Raw genomic sequence first — 18,196 nt, 5'->3', positions numbered from 1 at the left:
GTCTCTAAATACACTATTTGATGTTTTTTTCAGTATGTTGTGGATCAAAATGAATTTTGAATATAAAATTAATCTGTAGTATGCAATTGTTAATTGTAAATGTCATAATTTTTAAAAATTTTTGGTTTTTTAAACTTTCTATTTCTAAAATAACATTATTTTATCGCATTAAAAATTGTGTATTGCCTGTGTCAAGAGCTGAATTGAACAGGGCATAAAAATAAAAAGTTATCACATACAGGAACAAATTTGTAATAATACTATTAGCTGATTTATTCAATTATTATTTCTATTATTTATTTAATTTATTCGCTTTATTCAATGTTACTTTAATAAAATAAACTATCATTTAAAAATACATAATTACATATGTATATGAGATACTTTATTCACATTGAACGTTGAGTGAAACTACGAACCAAAATATGTAATGTTTAATTGATTGTCGAAGAGGACGTCATCTTTGTATACACATTTAACAAATTTTAATACGAAAAACATAAATTTCAAAAAGTTTTCATATTTTAGTGCATAAGGCACTCCTAATGACATTAAAATGTGATAAATTTACATTTTATTGTGCTGCTGTTAGTAACTGAAAAAAAAAATCAATAGTGTCTATAGAGAAGGACCATCCCTTATGTGTATATGTATATATAAATTTGACTTGTCTCTCTGTTTGTATTTAATAAATGTCTAAACTACTGAACAAGTTGAGTTTTTTGGCTTGAAAAACAACATAAATCTTGATGAGACAAAACTTTTAAAATTTCCTGTTGAGAATATTTAGATAAAGTTTACTGAATAAACCACACTCTCTATATTTTTACTTTGAAATCAATATCATGGCGTTCCATCTAGAAACTTACTGTATAAATTGTTTGCCTAGGACTGGTAACAATTATACACTCTGCAGTCCTCAACAAGCAGGCAAGAAGTGCAATCAGGAGAATTATTAAATTTCAAATTAAAATAGAAACTTATCCTAAAATGAAAGTTAAGACTAATTTAATTCATGAATATAGGGAGTGCTGTGGAAAATGAAAGAGTGTATAATAGGCTGATATCTAATTTATTACAATATCAATGGAATGCTAGTTTTACTTTTTCTTTTAGCGTATATAAGGATAGGTGCAAAGATCTTTTATACCTTAGACAATATCACAGAGTTGCATTATTCCACTCAGATCATAAATAATTTAATTCTGTTTTAAATTAATCATTCAGATATTAAAATCTATAAATTTTGAATTGAATTTGATGTGTTCTTGCATAGTTCATATCACATAATATTTTTATTTTAAATTAAATACTTTAAACAAGGATTATTTGGCCACAAGGTGTCTCTGTTTTCCTGATTTCTTTTGGGAGAGACACATAGCGGCCAAAATCGTAGTTAAAAGTAAATCATATATTAAAAAAATAGTACTGGCGGACTTGAAAACCAGGATAGGCTGTGTGGGGCCCTCTAAATCCCATGTTTGATGTCCAATTATGTCAAATGTTACATAATTGGAAAGCTCTTATGCTCTACTTTTAGAATAAGCAATACAATTTTGAAAATTTTTGATAAATAAATTTTTTTGCAATATCCTATTATAAAGTAAAAATGTTTGCAAAAAAAAACAAATTTCCAAAAAAAGCCCTTGACCATGCCATTTCAAATATGCAAAACAATTTTCCAAATTTCAAATAACTTATGTGTTATTAAGAAAAACTAAAAAAGATTCTTTTGGCAAGTTGCATGTAAATAATTTGCAAAATTTTCTTTTCAAATCTCTGCAATCCCTTTCCTTATGTCATAGGCTGTCCAAAAAACTAAAAATGATCAAAATCTAACAACTGAAAGTAGTCATTCAGGCAGTGTTCCTGAAGACTCAGCAGTAAGTTTTAAAGCAGGGTTCTAGACATATAGGTAGGGGTATGGGTATTAAGGAAAAGTTAGAAAGTTTCAACAGCCTCAGACCAATTCTTTTGGAGTTATGTAAAAAAACTACAGGGGGGGGGTCAAATTGACACACCTAGCAGGTATATGGTTAAAACACAAAATTTGATAAATGTAATCACAGAGAGACTTGGGGTAACCCTAGTATACCTGGAGTAAATACAAGGTACAACTAAGGGTAATGTTCATATTTTTCCCTTAAAGCCACTAGAAGGTCAAATAACTGATTACAGATATATATTTTTAAAATGTGAAAAAAAAATCATTACAATATTTATTTATCCCAGATTTTCCTCCATTTTAAAAAATAATATAAAATCATTATCAGAAATATAACCAGTTAGTTAGATGATCGTGACACAGGAAAATTGAGCTTAAATTAAAAATGCATTCAATATTAAGACCTTATTTTCATCCAAATTAATAGAAGTTTCTAGGCTATTATTCACTGTTTTAAAAGTTATGTAAACAAATATCTAAATGGTCTGAAATCTTAAGTGACCTACCATTCATAGAGTGGCAAGTCCGATTTACAACAATACCCTTAAAACCTTTGTTTGATCAAATTTTTTGTAGATATTCTTATTTTTAAAGTTGGTAATAAATGTTAAGAAACCGAGTGAGTGTACCCAAACGCAGAGTGTACACTGTTACCTTGAGTCTTCTTGCACTTAATCTTCAGCTATACTAATGATGGTGTCTACCACATAGTCCAGACAAAGGTTCAAAGGGTACTGTTGTGAGTTGGATGTATCTCTCTATGAATAAAAGTTCACTTGAAATTACTCTAATGGTCCCTTCAGAATGAAAAAGTATCCATTTATGTTTCTTTCTTTAGACTTGTCTTCTTACTGGGAATGGCGTCTGATGCTAATACACAAAACTCTGTAATGTCTGAAGCGTTGCAGTACAAAGATATTGTACAAGGCAGGATTCATAATATTCATCAGAAATACTAGGTTATAAATATGAATGTGATCAATAATGAGCCTAAAACTATTTTACTTTGTAAGTAGGGATGTTAACATTTTATAAGAAACAATCATTTTGTTGTGAAAACGACAACAAAAAATCAAAAACGAAAGGATCATTTTTAATAATGATTGTTTTTTCAAAAACGGTCATTTTTCAAAATAATTGTTTAAGTCAAGGATGTAATGCAAGGAAAATTATTTCAGGAGTGTACGCATCTTTTGTACTGCAGTGTACTGTCTCTGGGCGGTAATGTAAACACAAGACAGATGTTTCAGCCTGACATGGGATCCATCTTTCACATAAAAAAATCAATGAAATATTCGGATCATAGATAACTATTATGTGAATCATCAAAATTACCTAATTTAGTGCTTTTCACCTCCTCGAATACTAAATGAACACTGATGCATCTATGTATGCAGAGTATACACGACTGCAATTAACTTTCCTTGCATTACACCAATGGTTTTAGTAAAGCTTGTCCTTTCCTTAATAATGTTAACGATGACCCTTTGTTAACAATCGTTAACAATGACTCTTTGTTAATGATCATTAATTAATAGAGAGGAGGTGAGAGAATATCAACCTGAAAGGTATCGGTACTTATCATTGAGTAGTTTTATAGTAAATTTCAAGTTTTGTGTACCTTTCCATTACTGGCAAGCACTACAGGAAGACAAGAAAATATCTCATTAATTAGGCTTAATTAGGTGCCCTATTGTAATTGTATCTAATATAGATTCGGGGTTTCAAAGGGATTAAATGATTTGAACAATTCTCAGATATATAGATTCATTTCACTAAATTTTCCGTGTATTTTTCAACAAATTCCCAAGTTATATCTCGCCACAAATTTCCAAATTAGGCATTCAGAGAAGATTAGGAAATAAGATTGAAATTAGACTCAAACTCAAATAATTTTTTATCGCCCTGTTGCAACCTCTCCGGATATGGATCAGGTAGGGATTGGATATTATTAAACAATTTAACTCTCTTTAAGGATAGATTAATTTCACTCAGTCATTCCGTGTATTTTTTCATTGCTGGCAAACACTACAGGAAGGCAAGAAAATATCTCAGTAATTAGAATCAATTAGATGCCCTATTGTAATCATACCATAGATTAATTCATTGATTAATTAATCATAGATTAATTCTCAGAGGTATAGATCCATTTCACTCAATCGTTCCGTGTATTTTTCCATTACTGGCAAACACTACTGGAAGGTAAGAAAATATCTCAATAATAGAACTCAAAAGGCGGCCCAGTAGTAATCTTGCCTAATATAGATCAGGGTTCAATTTCTTTCGATCAATTTTCTCAGAATTAAAAATCAATTCATCTTCGGGGCTAAGCAATTGGTACCCTAAAGTGAATTGTGACTGAATGTTTCGCAACTGGCATTGCCCTGGGTTATACAAAAATCTAATACCATGCCATATTTTGTCCCTTCTCATGATGAATCAAAACACAGGAAAGGCCTCAAGTTTTATTATGGAACAGAATTTCAGTCTAACAAAAAAATAGTTAAACTTTTTAGACTACAAAAAAGCTTTGACGAGTTTAATACAATCATTTTCCATCAAAAACATAGACATTACACTCATCAGGCGTTAAAAACTGCAATCCAGCCAAATAATCATAACATACATTACAAAACACAAAAAAGAATACTTTAATAATTTATAAACATAATTACCACAATAGTCTGCCGACACTAGCATGACAAAATTAGCACGAAAACATTCTTTAAATAACTAGATCTGTGAATACATGTTTAATAATCCTGGTAACTGAAAAAAAACACACAAGTTCGCTGCATCTGCGCAGTACACAATAATTGCCGGTAAAAACAGGTTTTCAACTCCTTCTTAGAAACAATCAAACAGAACAGGGATATATAGTTCCTCCCTGTAAAAACAGAGATATTTCATAGACTCCTCCTATGCTGTGTGAGCTAGTGTAACAGGCACTCATCACCCGTTTCCCCTGGATTCTGTAACAAATTCAGGATCAGTATATAGTTTATCTGTCTGTATTATCTATGTTTATCACATGTTCTGTCAGGCCCGCCCTGTCAACCTATTTTACCTGTTATCAATAAATTAGTACCATATCAACCGTTGTTTCATACGGACCTAAGTAGTCATGGGTTAGGCTAGGAATTCAGTCCGGATTGACTGCAGATTTAGAGTTAGAGACAAGTAGAGAGAGAACTCTCGGGACCTAGATAGTTACAAACACATAATTTTTAGTTTAATTACAAGAAAACTGATTCCTCATCCAATTTTAAAGTCCCTATATCTTTGCAACCAGATAAAGTAAACCTTTTATATTTCTTAGTTTACTTTTTAAAAGCTGTAAAATAATCAAAGTTTAAAATAACAAAGGCATACATCATCACGTTGCAAAGATAAATGGATTAGAAAATTGGAGTTTGAGGCGAGTATTCAGTTCTCTAGATATATTAATACATCTAGAAATAAAATTTAAAAAACTTGTTACTTAAATAAAAACAGTTTTAAGGAAAAATAAAAACAATCAAATACATTGAAAATGCAAACTATCTAAATCCTTTAAGATGCTCTTTAAAATAGAAAAAGAATAAAACAATATTAACACCCTTGCTAACCAAACCCTACTCTTCCAAACTCTTGCTAACCAAACCCTATTTTTCCCAACTCTTGCTACCCATACCCTACTCTTCCCAACTCTTGCTAACCAAACCCTACTCTTCCTAACTCTTGCTAACCAAACCCTACTCTTCCCAACTCTTGCTAACCAAACCCTACTCTTCCCAACTCTTGCTAACCAAACCCTTCTCTTCCAAACTCTTGCTAACCAAACCCTACTCTTCCCAACTCTTGCTAACCAAACCCTACTCTTCCCAACTCTTGCTAACCAAACCCTAATCTTCCCAACTCTTGCTTACCAAACCTACTCTTCTCAACTTTTGCTTACCAAACCCTACTCTTCCCAACTCTTGCTTACCAAACCCTACTCTTTAACTCTTGCTTTCCCAACTCTTCCCAACTCTTCCCAACTCTTCCCAACTCTTCCCAACTCTTCCCAACTCTTCCTAACTCTTCCAAACTCTTCCTAACTCTTCTTAACTCTTACCAACTCTTCCCACCTCTTCCCAACTCTTCCCAACTCTTCCCAACTCTTCCCAACTCATCCAACTCTTCCCAACTATTCCTAACTTTTCCCAACTCTTCCAACTCTTCCCAACTCTTCCCAACTCTTCCCAACTCTTCCCAACTCTTCCCAACTCTTCCCAACTCTTCCCAACTCTTCCGAACTCTTCCTAGTTTATCCTAGAATATCAATGTTTAATCATTTTAAAAGCTGATTATTTTCAAATTCAATTTACAAGAGTATTCTACAAGAAAACTTAATTTAATTATCAGAATTGAACACTTTAAAGCTTAACAAACTACACATATTTCACATTAATGATCAGATTAAGGTTTTTAAGGTCACTTGAAATTAAGCCTACAGTCCCTTTAAAAAAACATAACAATGGAGTATTTTAATCTGATCATACTCCAATGAATTGACTAATTGAGTGCTCTTCTTTGATTTTCAGAATCCTAGATAGATACATACTTTAATAATATTTAAACAATAGAAATGTTCAACTGACCAACCAACCAACTGACCAATCATCTAACCACCAGAACAACCAACCAACCAACCAAATAACCAAAAAGCCAACCATTCATCCAACCATTTAGTAATCCGACCAACAATTCAACCAACAATCCAACCAACCATCCAGCCTATCAACTGAAAAACCATCAGTCATAAAAAATTATCGTTTTATGCACACAAAGATTAGACCGACCATCATTCCCATCATACCATAACCATAAAACCATCAAAGCAACCATCAAACCAACCAATCATCAGACCAACCAACCATCAGACCAGCCAACCAATTAATCAACCAACCAAATTATTAACCTAACAACCATTAAACCAACTAGCCAACTAACCAAACTAATAATCGTATAATCCGATGGTCTGACCCCCATAACAATGTGACATACATGAGGACGTGTAAATATTCTTTAATTTCAAATATGGAAGTTAACAAATAAAAACGAGACAAAAACGAAATTATGACAGCCATGAAATTTGAAGTTAACCTATATTTAAAAAGAACATGTCATATTCACAACAATACACTTTACAATTGAACTGAACAATTATGAGGAAGATATCATTGTTTTTCTAGCTTTCTTTTGTGAACCCGATATGCACATGTATGGCATAGCATGTCTCTTTATACAATTCCTTTATATATAACAAATTCAAGTGGGAAGAGGAGAGGTGGGTGGGGGCTAAAAATAAAAAAATTTTATACCTGATATCAACTTTACCCATAACTGGCACAATATTTATTAGAGTTGTTATTCTCAGAGTAGACCCTGCACTTTTATTTCCCATCAGACCAACACACCTTCCTCGCCCAATTTAAGTACATGGTTAAAGGTGAGCTAGAAGAACTAGTAGACTCGAAACACTAGGAGAACTAGGAGAACTAACTAGGAGAACTAGGAGAACTAGGAGAACTAGAATACCTAGGAGAACTAGGAGAACTAGGAGAACCCAAAAAAATAGGATAACTAGGAGAACAAGGAGAACAAGGAGAACTAGAAGAACGAGGAGAACTAGGAGAACTAGGAGAGCTAGAAGAACTAGGAGAACTAGGAGAAGTAGGAGAACTCGGAGAACTAGGAGAGCTAGAAGAACTAGGAGACTCAGAACACTCGGATAACTAGGAGAACTAGGAGAGCTAAAAGAACAAGGAGACTTGGAACACTAGAAGTACTAGAAGAACTAGGAGAAGTAGGAGAACTCGGAGAATTAGGAGAGCTAAAAGAATGTTATAATCTCCGAGATTATAAATTCTAACGATATTTTCTATCAAAATAACTGTTTGGCTCCTACTAGAGATGAGATAAATGACGGAGAGGATTCTCATGAGATATTCAGCATCGATGGAGATCATTTCCTTTTGATACTCTGGACAATCAAGAATCAAGAAAATTTCATTTATTTATAGAAATAAATGTTTTGTATTCATTGTACATGTTTTCTACCCTCCCCTCCTCTTCTATCTTTATAATCTCTGAATTATAAATTGAGTTCATTCTTACAATTTCTACCTACACAAGCCCTATATTTTTATCATCATTGTGCAATATGCTTATTCTAGAACATTCTGAATTATAAATTGAGTTCATTCTTACAACTTCTATCTTCTCAAGCCCTATATTTTTATCATCATTGTGCAATATGCATATTCTAGAACATTCTTTCCCTTTCAAGCCATGAAATATGTCCTAGTTTTTCATCATCATTATGCAATACCCGGCATTATAAAAAGGCCACCTTTTCGTGGTAGATTCAGTCTGGGATCCACAGGCAGAACTACTACTACTCTTTAAACCAGGTCTCATTATATATTTATATTCCCCTAAACCCTCCCTCTCTAATATCTTCTTGTTTTCAACTTAATATTTTTATGCATCTTTTGCACTTATAAAATTTTCCTTATAAACTGGGCTAGTTTTTAACTTATATATTTTTATGCATCTTTTATACTTGTTCGAATTTTATCAAAATTTTTAACTTGTAAATATTATATTTCAATAAATCAAACTTTAAATTCCTGTTATTCAATTCTGCGAGCACACTGTGAAATATTAGAAGTCTTATAAATTTCATCAAAAGGTTCAATTGATACTTTCTATCAATTTTTAAATTGTCTGTTTTGATTCAAATATTCGAAAAAACTTCACAAGAACTGGGAGACTCGGAACACTAGGAGAACTAGGAGAACTAGGAGAACTAGGATAGCTAGGAGAACTAGGATAACTAGGATAACTAGAAAAACTAGGAGAACTAGGAGAGCTAAAAGAACTAGGAGACTAGGAACACTAAGAGAACAAGGAGAACTAGGAGAACTAGGCAAACTAGGAAAGCTAAAAGAACTCGGATAACACTAGGATAACTAGGAGAACTAGGAGAGCTAGGAAAACTAGGAGAGATAGGAAAACTAGGAGAGCTAAAAGAACTAGGAGACTGGAAACACTAGGAGAACTATGAGAACTAGGATAACTAGGAGAACTAAGATAACTAGGATAACTAGAAAAACTAGGAGAACTAGAAGAACTAGGAGAACTAGGAGAACTCGGAGAATTAGGAGAGCTAGAAGAACTAGGAGACTCGTAAAACTAGTAGAACTAGGAGAACTAGGAGAACTAGGAGAACTAGGAAAACTAGGAGAGCTAAAAGAACGAGGAGATTCGGAACACTAGAAGAACTAGGAGAACTAGGAGAAGTAGGAGAACTTGGAGAACTAGGAGAACTAGGAGAACTAGGAGAACTAGGAGACTCGGAACACTAGGATAACTAGGAAAACTAGGAGAGCTAAAAGAACTAGGAGACCCGGAACACTAGAAGAACTAGGAGAACTAGGAGAAGTAGGACGGAAAACTAGGAGAACTAGAAGAACTAGGAGACTCGGAACACTAGGGTAACTAGGAGAACTAGGAGAGCAAGGAAAACTAGGAGAGCTAAAAGAACTAGAAGACTGGGAAAACTAGGAGAGATAGGAAAACTAGGAGAGCTAAAAGAACTAGGAGACTGGGAACACTAGGAGAACTAGGAGAACAAGGAGAACTAGGAGAACTAGGATAACTAGGATAACTAGGAGAACTAGGATAACTAGGATAACTAGAAAAACTAGGAGAACTAGGAGAACTAGGAGAACTAGGAGAACTAGGAGAACTCGGAGAATTAGGAGAGCTAGAAGAACTAGAAGACTTGGAACACTATGATAACTAGGAGAACTAGGAGAGCTAGGAAAACTAGGAGAGATAGGAAAACTAGGAGAGCTAAAAGAACTAGGAGAACTAGGAGAGCTAGGAAAACTAGGAGAGATAGGAAAACTAGGAGAGCTAAAAGAACTAGGAGACTGGGAACACTTGGAGAACTAGGAGAACTAGGAGAACTAGGAGAACTACAGAAATAGGAGAACTAGGAGAACTAGGAGAACTAGGATAACTAGGATAATTAGAAAAACTAGGAGAACTAGGATAACTAAAAAAACTAGGAGAACTAGGAGAACTCGGAGAATTAGGAGAGCTAGAAGAACTAGGAGAGATAGGATAACTAGGATAACTAGAAAAACTAGGAGAACTAGGATAACTAGGATAACTAGGAGAACTAGGAGAACTAGGATAACTAGAAAAACTAGGAGAACTAGGAGAGGAGAACTAGGAGAACTAGGAGAACTAGGAGAACTAGTAGAACTAGGAGAACTACAAGAACTAGGAAAACTAGGAGAACTAGGAGAACTAGGAGAACTAGAAGAACTAGAAGAACTAGAAGAACTAGGAGAGCAAGAAGAACAAGGAGACTAGGAGAACTAGGAATATTAGGAGAACTAGGAGAACTAGGATAACAAGGAGAACTAGGATAACAAGGATAACTAGGAAAACTAGAAGAACTAGGAGAACTAGGACAACTAGGAGAACTAGGAGAACTAGGAGAACTAGGAGAATTAGGAGAACTAGGAGAACAAGGAGAACTAGGAAACTAGGATAACTAGGATAATTAGGAGAATTAAGAGAACTAGGAGAACTAGAAGAACTAGGAGAACTAGGAGAACTAGGAGAACTAGGAGAACTAGGAGAACTAGAAGAACAAGGAGAGCAAGAAGAACAAGGAGACTAGGAGAACTAGGAGAATTAGGAGAAATAGAAGAATTAGGAGAACTAGGAGGAATAGGAGAATTAGGGGAACCCAGAAAACTAGGATAACGAGAAGAACTATGAGAACGAGGAGATTTGGGATCGGACGTGTTTTTTAAATTAATTTAAGGGCTCCAAATTTTACTGAATTAAAAAAAAAATTTTGTTTCTAATTTATTGCAAATTTGATGAGATTTCAAAATCTATCAGAGTTTTTTTAGGTCTATAATATAATGTTTGAAATCTACACCTTTGTAGAATATGATAAATATTAGATACTCCATTATTTCTAACGGACTTTTACAATTTTAACATCTTTTAGCTTAGTTTGGTGCTGGCTATATAAAGTTTTGTCAATTGTTGTGGTTTGTTTCAAAAACTGAAAAAAACTTCCAAAAAACTGTTTTCTGTTTAAATATGCTACATTTTTGTCTTACTAACTAAAAACAATTGTTTTAAAAGTTGGTTTTTTGATCGATTTAGTTTTGCATAGATTGACTTGAACTAATTTCTCATTGTTAAATATTTTAAAATTTTAAACAAACACCTGTTATAAATGTTATCCACTTCCAAAGGTTAATTAAACTAAAATCATTATAAAAAAAACTTGTAAATGAACTACACATGTTTTTAGTGTTTAATTGTTTTCTAGCTCAACTTTAGGGGCAGAGAAAGGATCAAGAAATACTCTTGCATATATTCTGGGACTGAGTTTATTAGAAATTCAAAACGTTTTTTTGTTCTTGTCGATATCTCTTAAAGTTATTGTTGAAAATGTGTAAGATTTCAATCTTACTTTCAATTTACGTTAGCTTGACATGAATTGTAGGAGCAAAGCATATTTGTAAAGGAAATCAGTTTTGGCTCAAACTCTTATTTTCTATCTCTTTATCTTTGCAACCCAATGTTGTAGACCAAGCTATGAATTATGTTAGATAAAATAGTTGAAATATCAAAAGTTTGCACCTTAAGGTTGCAAAGATAAAGGGATTCAAAAATTTGAGTTTATTGCTATTACTCAGATACTTCAAAAAATTTCAGAAGAAAACACTTACTTTTCTTCCTCTTGTTCCAGTTTTGAATAAATAATGATGTTTAACATATTTTACCAGTCTCTGGTCATCCTGCTCCAGGCTAAACAGATCTATATTCCCATCATAATTAACTGTGTTAGGTATTTACCTAGTCTAGATTCTGTAACCTCCCCCCCCCCTGTTCTCTTGATTGCCCCTGAAAATAATTCCTCAATATGCGACTTGTTTTTTTTTAAAGTGTTAGAGTAAAACCAACTAAGGTACAAAATTTTGTCATTTTGAAATCACTTTACTTATTCAATTGTCATTATTTTGCATTTTCCTGCCATTCATGTTATATGTCACATGTTACATTATAAGTTATGTGTTATGTTATATGTTATGTGTTATATTATATGTCATGTGTTTTAATGAAATTTTAATTTTTTTCCTGAACTCAGTTTTTATTTTAAATTCAATTTATAAATCGTGTAGTTTTACCTGAACAAATTTTAGATTCAAATCAGTATTGACCAACCACTGAAAATGTTTTTTTTGAAAATCATAAATAACATAACAAAATTACTAAAGCTTAAAAAATGACTTACAAAAGAAAAACAAAGCAAAATATTTAAAAACAATGCTGGCATTTTGAAACTTCTTTAAAAAACAGCCATTATCATCTGAAATAAAGATATAAGTACACTATAAGAAGAAGAAGAAAAACAAGAAAAAGAGGATGAAGAAGAAGTAGAAGACAAACAAGAAGAAAAAAGAACAAAGAAATTAAAAATCCATACTGCAGATAATAAATTGTGGATTTGTTTTATATGGAAAAACTGATAATTTTATGGAAAGTATACAAAAAACAGTTTATTAATATTTAGAAATATGTCTTCCACGCCAGAAAAACTATTGCAAATACTCTAGTCAATCATTAGGATCTTAAGTTTTCATCATCGCTCCCAATTTGGACTGAAATTAAAGATATTTATTAATCCTATTCCGCTGGGGGCAGGCAATTTGGTTAATGTATAAATTGCCTTTTTTTTACTATGAAATGCGCACCCTTCAGAAAGTGGGTGGTGAGGATAGTAAAGGTTGGAGAGTGTTATGAATACCAGAAACAAGCTTAAAACAATTGATTTAATGAGAATCGATACCCAATGGGGTAGTGAGTGTAGTTCCTAATAGATTCAGCTTCAAGGGTGGGGTTGAGATGCATCTCTAAAAACAGACAGTAGTGAGGGTAGTTGCCCCACTCTTGAAGCTGAATCTAAATGGCAACTACCCTAACTACCCCAACTTCCACCTGTTTTTAAAGAGACCCCACACCCAACCTTGAAGCTGAATATGAATGTTCAACTACCCTTACTACCCCAACTGCTGTCTGTTTTACAGAGACCCCACCCACACCCTTGAAGCCAGTTAAACCCAACTACTCTAACTTATAGAGTTAAGATTTAAATTAATTTCTTTCTTGTAGTCCCAATAAAAGCCTTAAAATTCTTAATTAAATCTAATTAAAAAGCTTTTAATCTCCTGAAAAAAAACTAGGTCAGTTAACTGGATATTTAAGAATGTTTTTTTACAACTCACTTCTCACAAATGCCCTTATACCACCAGTCACCAAATTGTGTGTAGACTTTTTTTTCCGGATTATGAACTCTCTCGCATAAATCACATAATCTCTAGAAGTAAAATGATAATTAGAAACAATTTTTTATAAAAAATCTGTAATACTAGTTGCATTAACAATTGGATTGTTTTGAAACTTAAAATGTTAAAATATAAAATGCACAATAATTAATTTTTTGAATTATAAAGTAGATAGAACAAATCAATTTGATGTACAAGCAAGACAAAACTGATCTATTAGCTTGTGTCCAATTTGAGTAATCTGTTATTTTTTAAACAATTAAACCTTTTTTCTTATTAAAGGATAAATACAACTTTTTACAATGCTTAGTTAGTATAATTGCAGTAACACTGGGAACAAATTCAGAATGATTCAACCAAACCAAAAAAAAGGAATTTAAGTTCACTCTAAAAAATGCAGTTTTTGTCTTTAGCATCAGGCATCAAAGTTCTTCTTTTATATTTCAAATTTCTTCTTTAATAACTCAAAATTTTTTTGAACATTTTCCAAAATTACAATCTAAAAAAACTTCTTAATAGCTTATACATTGTTCTCTCGAAATATTACGTCAAACTTTGTCATATGACATCTTTCTTTTGTCATTTGACAGTTTTTTTCCATTGTAATTAGCTCATATTTTTGTTGACCTTTAAAAAAGGTCAGAAAATATACAAATAAAGAAATCAGAAAAACCCAAAAATTCTATAACATTTATTTAAGAAAAAAATAATATTCGTTTTTTGCTCTACTTTTAGAATCTGCAAAAAAATTTGCAAATTTGCAAAAGTTGAAAGAGAGTATCAAAGGAAAACCAAATCTTTCATAACTCAGACTGTGCAGAATCTAGATCTACAAGAATCAAACGTTGTCTGAATTGGTGATTAATTGAAGACCTGTCCTTTAAACTTTGAACTGTAATAAAATGAATTAATCAGTAAAACTTATGCTACATGTTACATTAAAGATTTGTATTTAAATCTTTATCTCTGTTGATTCATAATTTTTGTATCAAATTTATTTGATGTATTTTCATTAAAAAAATTATAAACTTCAAAATTGTTTAATTTTCAATTGCATTTTTGCTGATTTATACTTTTGATTACAAAACAATTGTATCAAAATATTAAAATTTTAAATTACAGCAGGATTTTTAAGTAGCAACAAACTTAATTCTATATTTATAAAATTTTGAGAGAATAGGTGGCGCCACCTGTAACAACTTCTGTTGATGCGTCAAGATTTAATGATCATATAACAAATGATTACATAGTTGCTCAGTAAGTTGAAGGGACATCCAACAAATTTTGATGAATGGTAGTTTTTAAACCAAGTAGTTTTGCTGGTTGAAGCAACATGAGACAAACTTTGTGTGATGATAATTATAAGGAGGCCCGACCAGAGCATGGCAGTGGGGGACTAACATCAGTTGATATGTAATAAACCTAGCTCCTGAGATTTCGCTACTCAAAGTCTAATTACAGTCTAACTGACTCTATCTCTAGCCAAAACTCAAGGCTCACAATCTCTAGCCAAAACTCAAGGTTTTTTATACATCCGTATAACACAACGATTCATCTGGAACTAATTTATTATATATACAGGTGAAATTAAACAGACCGGACTGACCAGACAGGGTCAACATAAAATAGATAAGATATATTACTAGCATGGATAATAAAGATCAGATGAAGCATTACTACAGAATATGCTACAGATAGATCATTTATCAAACTTTGAATTAAGGCAACTGAAAATACATTTAACAAAATTTGACGAATGATTCTGCTAAGGTGTATTTGAGTTTGGTGTTCAAACAAATTTTGTTAGTTGAAAATTTGAAATTTCTTATAGTGTTCTCTGTAAAGCCTAAGTTTAACATCACCTACCCCCTCTTTACTTTTCACATTTCAGAGAAAGAGTTGTGTATAACATTTTTTATCAATTGAATTGCAGCCCATAATTTATTCGATGCCAAAATTTCAAGACTGACTTGAAGGCTTTAAAACCTGCTATTTGTTACAAATTGGTTCACATGACAAATTATACCTGGCTCACTAAATGATAAAAAGATTTAACAGAGTATGTCCTTTTCCACTCTAAATATTTGTTATATTCCTAAAAATATGGATTATATTTTCTTAAATGCAAAACTAAAATTTTAATTCAAAGATTTCCTTAGTATTATTTTAAATAATCTTAGTATGTGTAGATAAGAAATTTATTCAATTTGTAATATTATTGAAAAATATCAAATTATCCAAAGTTTATCATAGCAAATTATATTATTCGATGTTCTTGATATTTTTTTGGTCTTGGGAAAATGTGAAGAGAAATGCATTTTTTATAAACAACAGTTTTTTATTAAGAACTGTTACGCACATTTTATTCAAATGGAGTATTTGACCTGTTTTTTAGATACTCAAGATTCGTTTTCTTTTAAAAGGCATCACACATGCATTTTTGAGGTGACAAATTTACATAACGAATAGGGGTGATCAATATTGGAATTGAGCCAAGCCTCACCCATTAGAGGTCTAATATGAGACCATAGGAATAATAATACCCTTTTTTAAATGTATAGGATGCATAGATGTATAGTTTATATACATTTTATATATCGTTAACGTCATATATTCATATATACCATGAAGCATAGGATGCATAGACTTATATAAGAAATATATACAAGTTTATATACGGCTGCATAGGATGCATAGACTTATATAAGAAATATATACAAGTTTATATACGGCTGCATAGGATGCATAGACTTATATAAGAAATATATACAAGTTTATNCATAACGATTACACTTCCGCCCCCAACAGCCCAGAAACGTTCCACTCCCTCTTGTTTCTGAGACAAAACCCCTGCAATGTTTATAGAGGACCAGTTTGTAATAAGAAAAAAAGGTTCATCTGAATCAAAATCTGGATAAGCTTGTATCTGCCTTGCTGAAAACTCCTCCTTCAACTCCAGGAAATCCTTCTCCACATCTTCAGTCCATACAAATTTCTCCGCCTTCTTAAGACTATTCATCTGTTTGGTCAAAGCCGAGTACCTGGGGATGAATCCTCTGTAATAACCCGTGAATCCCTGGAATGATGACATTTCCTTGCAATTGGTGGGACGTGGCCAACTCTGTATATCTTTCACATTTTGATCCAACATCTGTACTCCACCCTGACTCACTCTATGTCCTAAATATTCGGTTTCTGTCTGAAATATCTTGGTCTTCTTAGGTTGAATCTTGATCCCCGCCTTCGTATGAGCCTCCACTATACTCTTCAGATGCTTCAAGTGGTCCCAGGTGTCCATGGAGTGCACATCTTCCTTGATTTCTACATTCCCCTCTGCATTCCGGTGAAATATGCCCCTCTTTCCTGCAGTTGTATCAAGAAATTGAGGGTCGGGAATTAGCACTACGAGGGTTTCCCCCAGGTTTCTTGTGAGGGTTGTTCTTCTTCAATTCCTCAAACTTCCTGCAATCCCTCTTCTGATGTCCAGTTTTCTTGCAGAAATTACTCGTATCACCATTCTGCAGGGCATTAACACCACCCTCTATATCTAAATCCTCAGCATCAGACACATCCTCTACCAGCCCTGGCATGTCGTTGACGTCCATGGGCACCTGTCCCGTCTTCAACATCTTGTTGGCCTTGGCTGTCTTGCTCCTATCATACCCAAATGTGCTCTGTAGGCCTGCAATATCCTGTACTGGGGCTCTGGGGTCCATGTTATAAGTCCTCAGGTTTACTAGCTGGTGGTCCAGAACTGCCTTAATCTCCTGCTCATGCTTAATATCTTTAGGCATAAACATCAGGCAAGTTTTCCTCAGTTCAGCGTTGTATAATCCTAACAACATATTAGTCTTGAACTTGACTGAACTCCTCCTGGCTGGGGGGTAGGCTTGCACAAATAACCTTAGCTTGTCTGTGTAATACTGACGAGCATCTTCATTTCTCGCCTGTCTCCTGTGCAAGTATTCCATCTTCCTGCCCTCCTCGTCCTTCTCGTGAGTGAACTTCTTCAATAACTCCTGAAAGAATTCACCAATCTTGTAACTGTTGAAAGCTAATCCATAAGGCTTCTACAATACTATATCAGACTGTGCTTTTCCTGTTATACAGTCTAGCAGCATCCTTTTTATTGCATCATTAGGGATCGTTTACACTCAAACCTTGACAGATGTTTCTCTAATTCGCCACACCAGTCAAACACTTTACCAGGGTTACCATCATAGGTTGGGGCTCTACAGCTAAAATCCAACAGTCTCTTCTTATACTCAGCTTCCGCCCTGCTCAGATCTTGTAACGTCTGCCTATCTCCTCTGCCCACTGCCTTCAGAAAGGACACATAAACTTCTTGAGCACCTTCCAACTTAGGGTGTTCTAGTATTGCAACTACTCTTCTGATAGGGTCCTGTGTCTCTGGTGTCACTGACTCCTGCCACCTCTGGCAAATGATTTATCCTTATCTTTCTGCTAGATATTTGCAAATTTATTCTGAGTCTCCGTCAGCTGGGATTGGAGCAGCTGAAACTGCTGCTTTATTTCCGCTATGCAATCTATCGCTGGGTGAGATTCAGAAACGTCACTGGGTAGACTTGGATATACTTAAAAGGTAGCCACTGTATTTCCTGTAGCCACTCTAAAACTTCTCTGGCTAATCCGTTAAACCAGGTTTTCACTTTACTCTTTTTCCGGAATACTTTCGGATTCTCGGGCATCTAGATCTGGGTCCTAGGTTATCCCACTGCTGCCACCACTTTTGTAATAAATCTAGGTCCTGAGATTACGCTACTCAAAGTCTAATTACAGTCTAACTGACTCTATCTCTAGCCAAAACTCAAGGCTC

The 18,196-nt window shown here is 33.5% G+C and overlaps 1 protein-coding gene and 1 long non-coding RNA gene across 4 annotated transcripts; both read right to left on the bottom strand.

Moving 5' to 3' along the window:
- Positions 1 to 4,397: 4,397 nt before the first annotated feature.
- On the bottom strand, positions 4,398 to 12,247 carry LOC111717064 (uncharacterized). 3 transcript variants are annotated; one of them, XR_002768665.1, is made up of 6 exons: positions 12,202 to 12,247; positions 11,743 to 11,821; positions 11,235 to 11,272; positions 7,291 to 7,386; positions 5,013 to 5,147; positions 4,398 to 4,917 (listed from the first exon to the last, which is right to left on the bottom strand). It is a non-coding gene; the product is annotated as an uncharacterized LOC111717064 (long non-coding RNA). The 3 variants fall into 3 exon arrangements; XR_002768663.1 differs by lacking the exons at positions 7,291 to 7,386; positions 11,235 to 11,272; XR_002768664.1 differs by lacking the exons at positions 7,291 to 7,386; positions 11,235 to 11,272 and having other exon boundaries at positions 5,060 to 5,147.
- Positions 12,248 to 12,630: 383 nt separating this feature from the next.
- Positions 12,631 to 15,448, bottom strand: LOC111717063 (alpha-(1,3)-fucosyltransferase C; the record flags this gene model as incomplete). The annotated part of the gene is given in 3 exon segments (XM_023492579.1): positions 12,631 to 12,675; positions 13,300 to 13,391; positions 15,386 to 15,448. Coding segments are annotated over 3 exon segments (174 nt in total), but the record flags the coding sequence as incomplete, so codon positions are not given.
- Between the last annotated feature and the right edge of the window lie 2,748 nt (positions 15,449 to 18,196).

This window comes from Eurytemora carolleeae, unplaced genomic scaffold (genome assembly GCF_000591075.1).
Source record: "Eurytemora carolleeae unplaced genomic scaffold, Eaff_2.0 scaffold2307, whole genome shotgun sequence".
In the NCBI taxonomy this organism is placed as follows: domain Eukaryota; kingdom Metazoa; phylum Arthropoda; class Copepoda; order Calanoida; family Temoridae; genus Eurytemora; species Eurytemora carolleeae.
The sequence above is the reverse complement of the archived record's forward strand: the minus strand, read 5'-3'. Positions and strand labels throughout refer to the sequence as shown.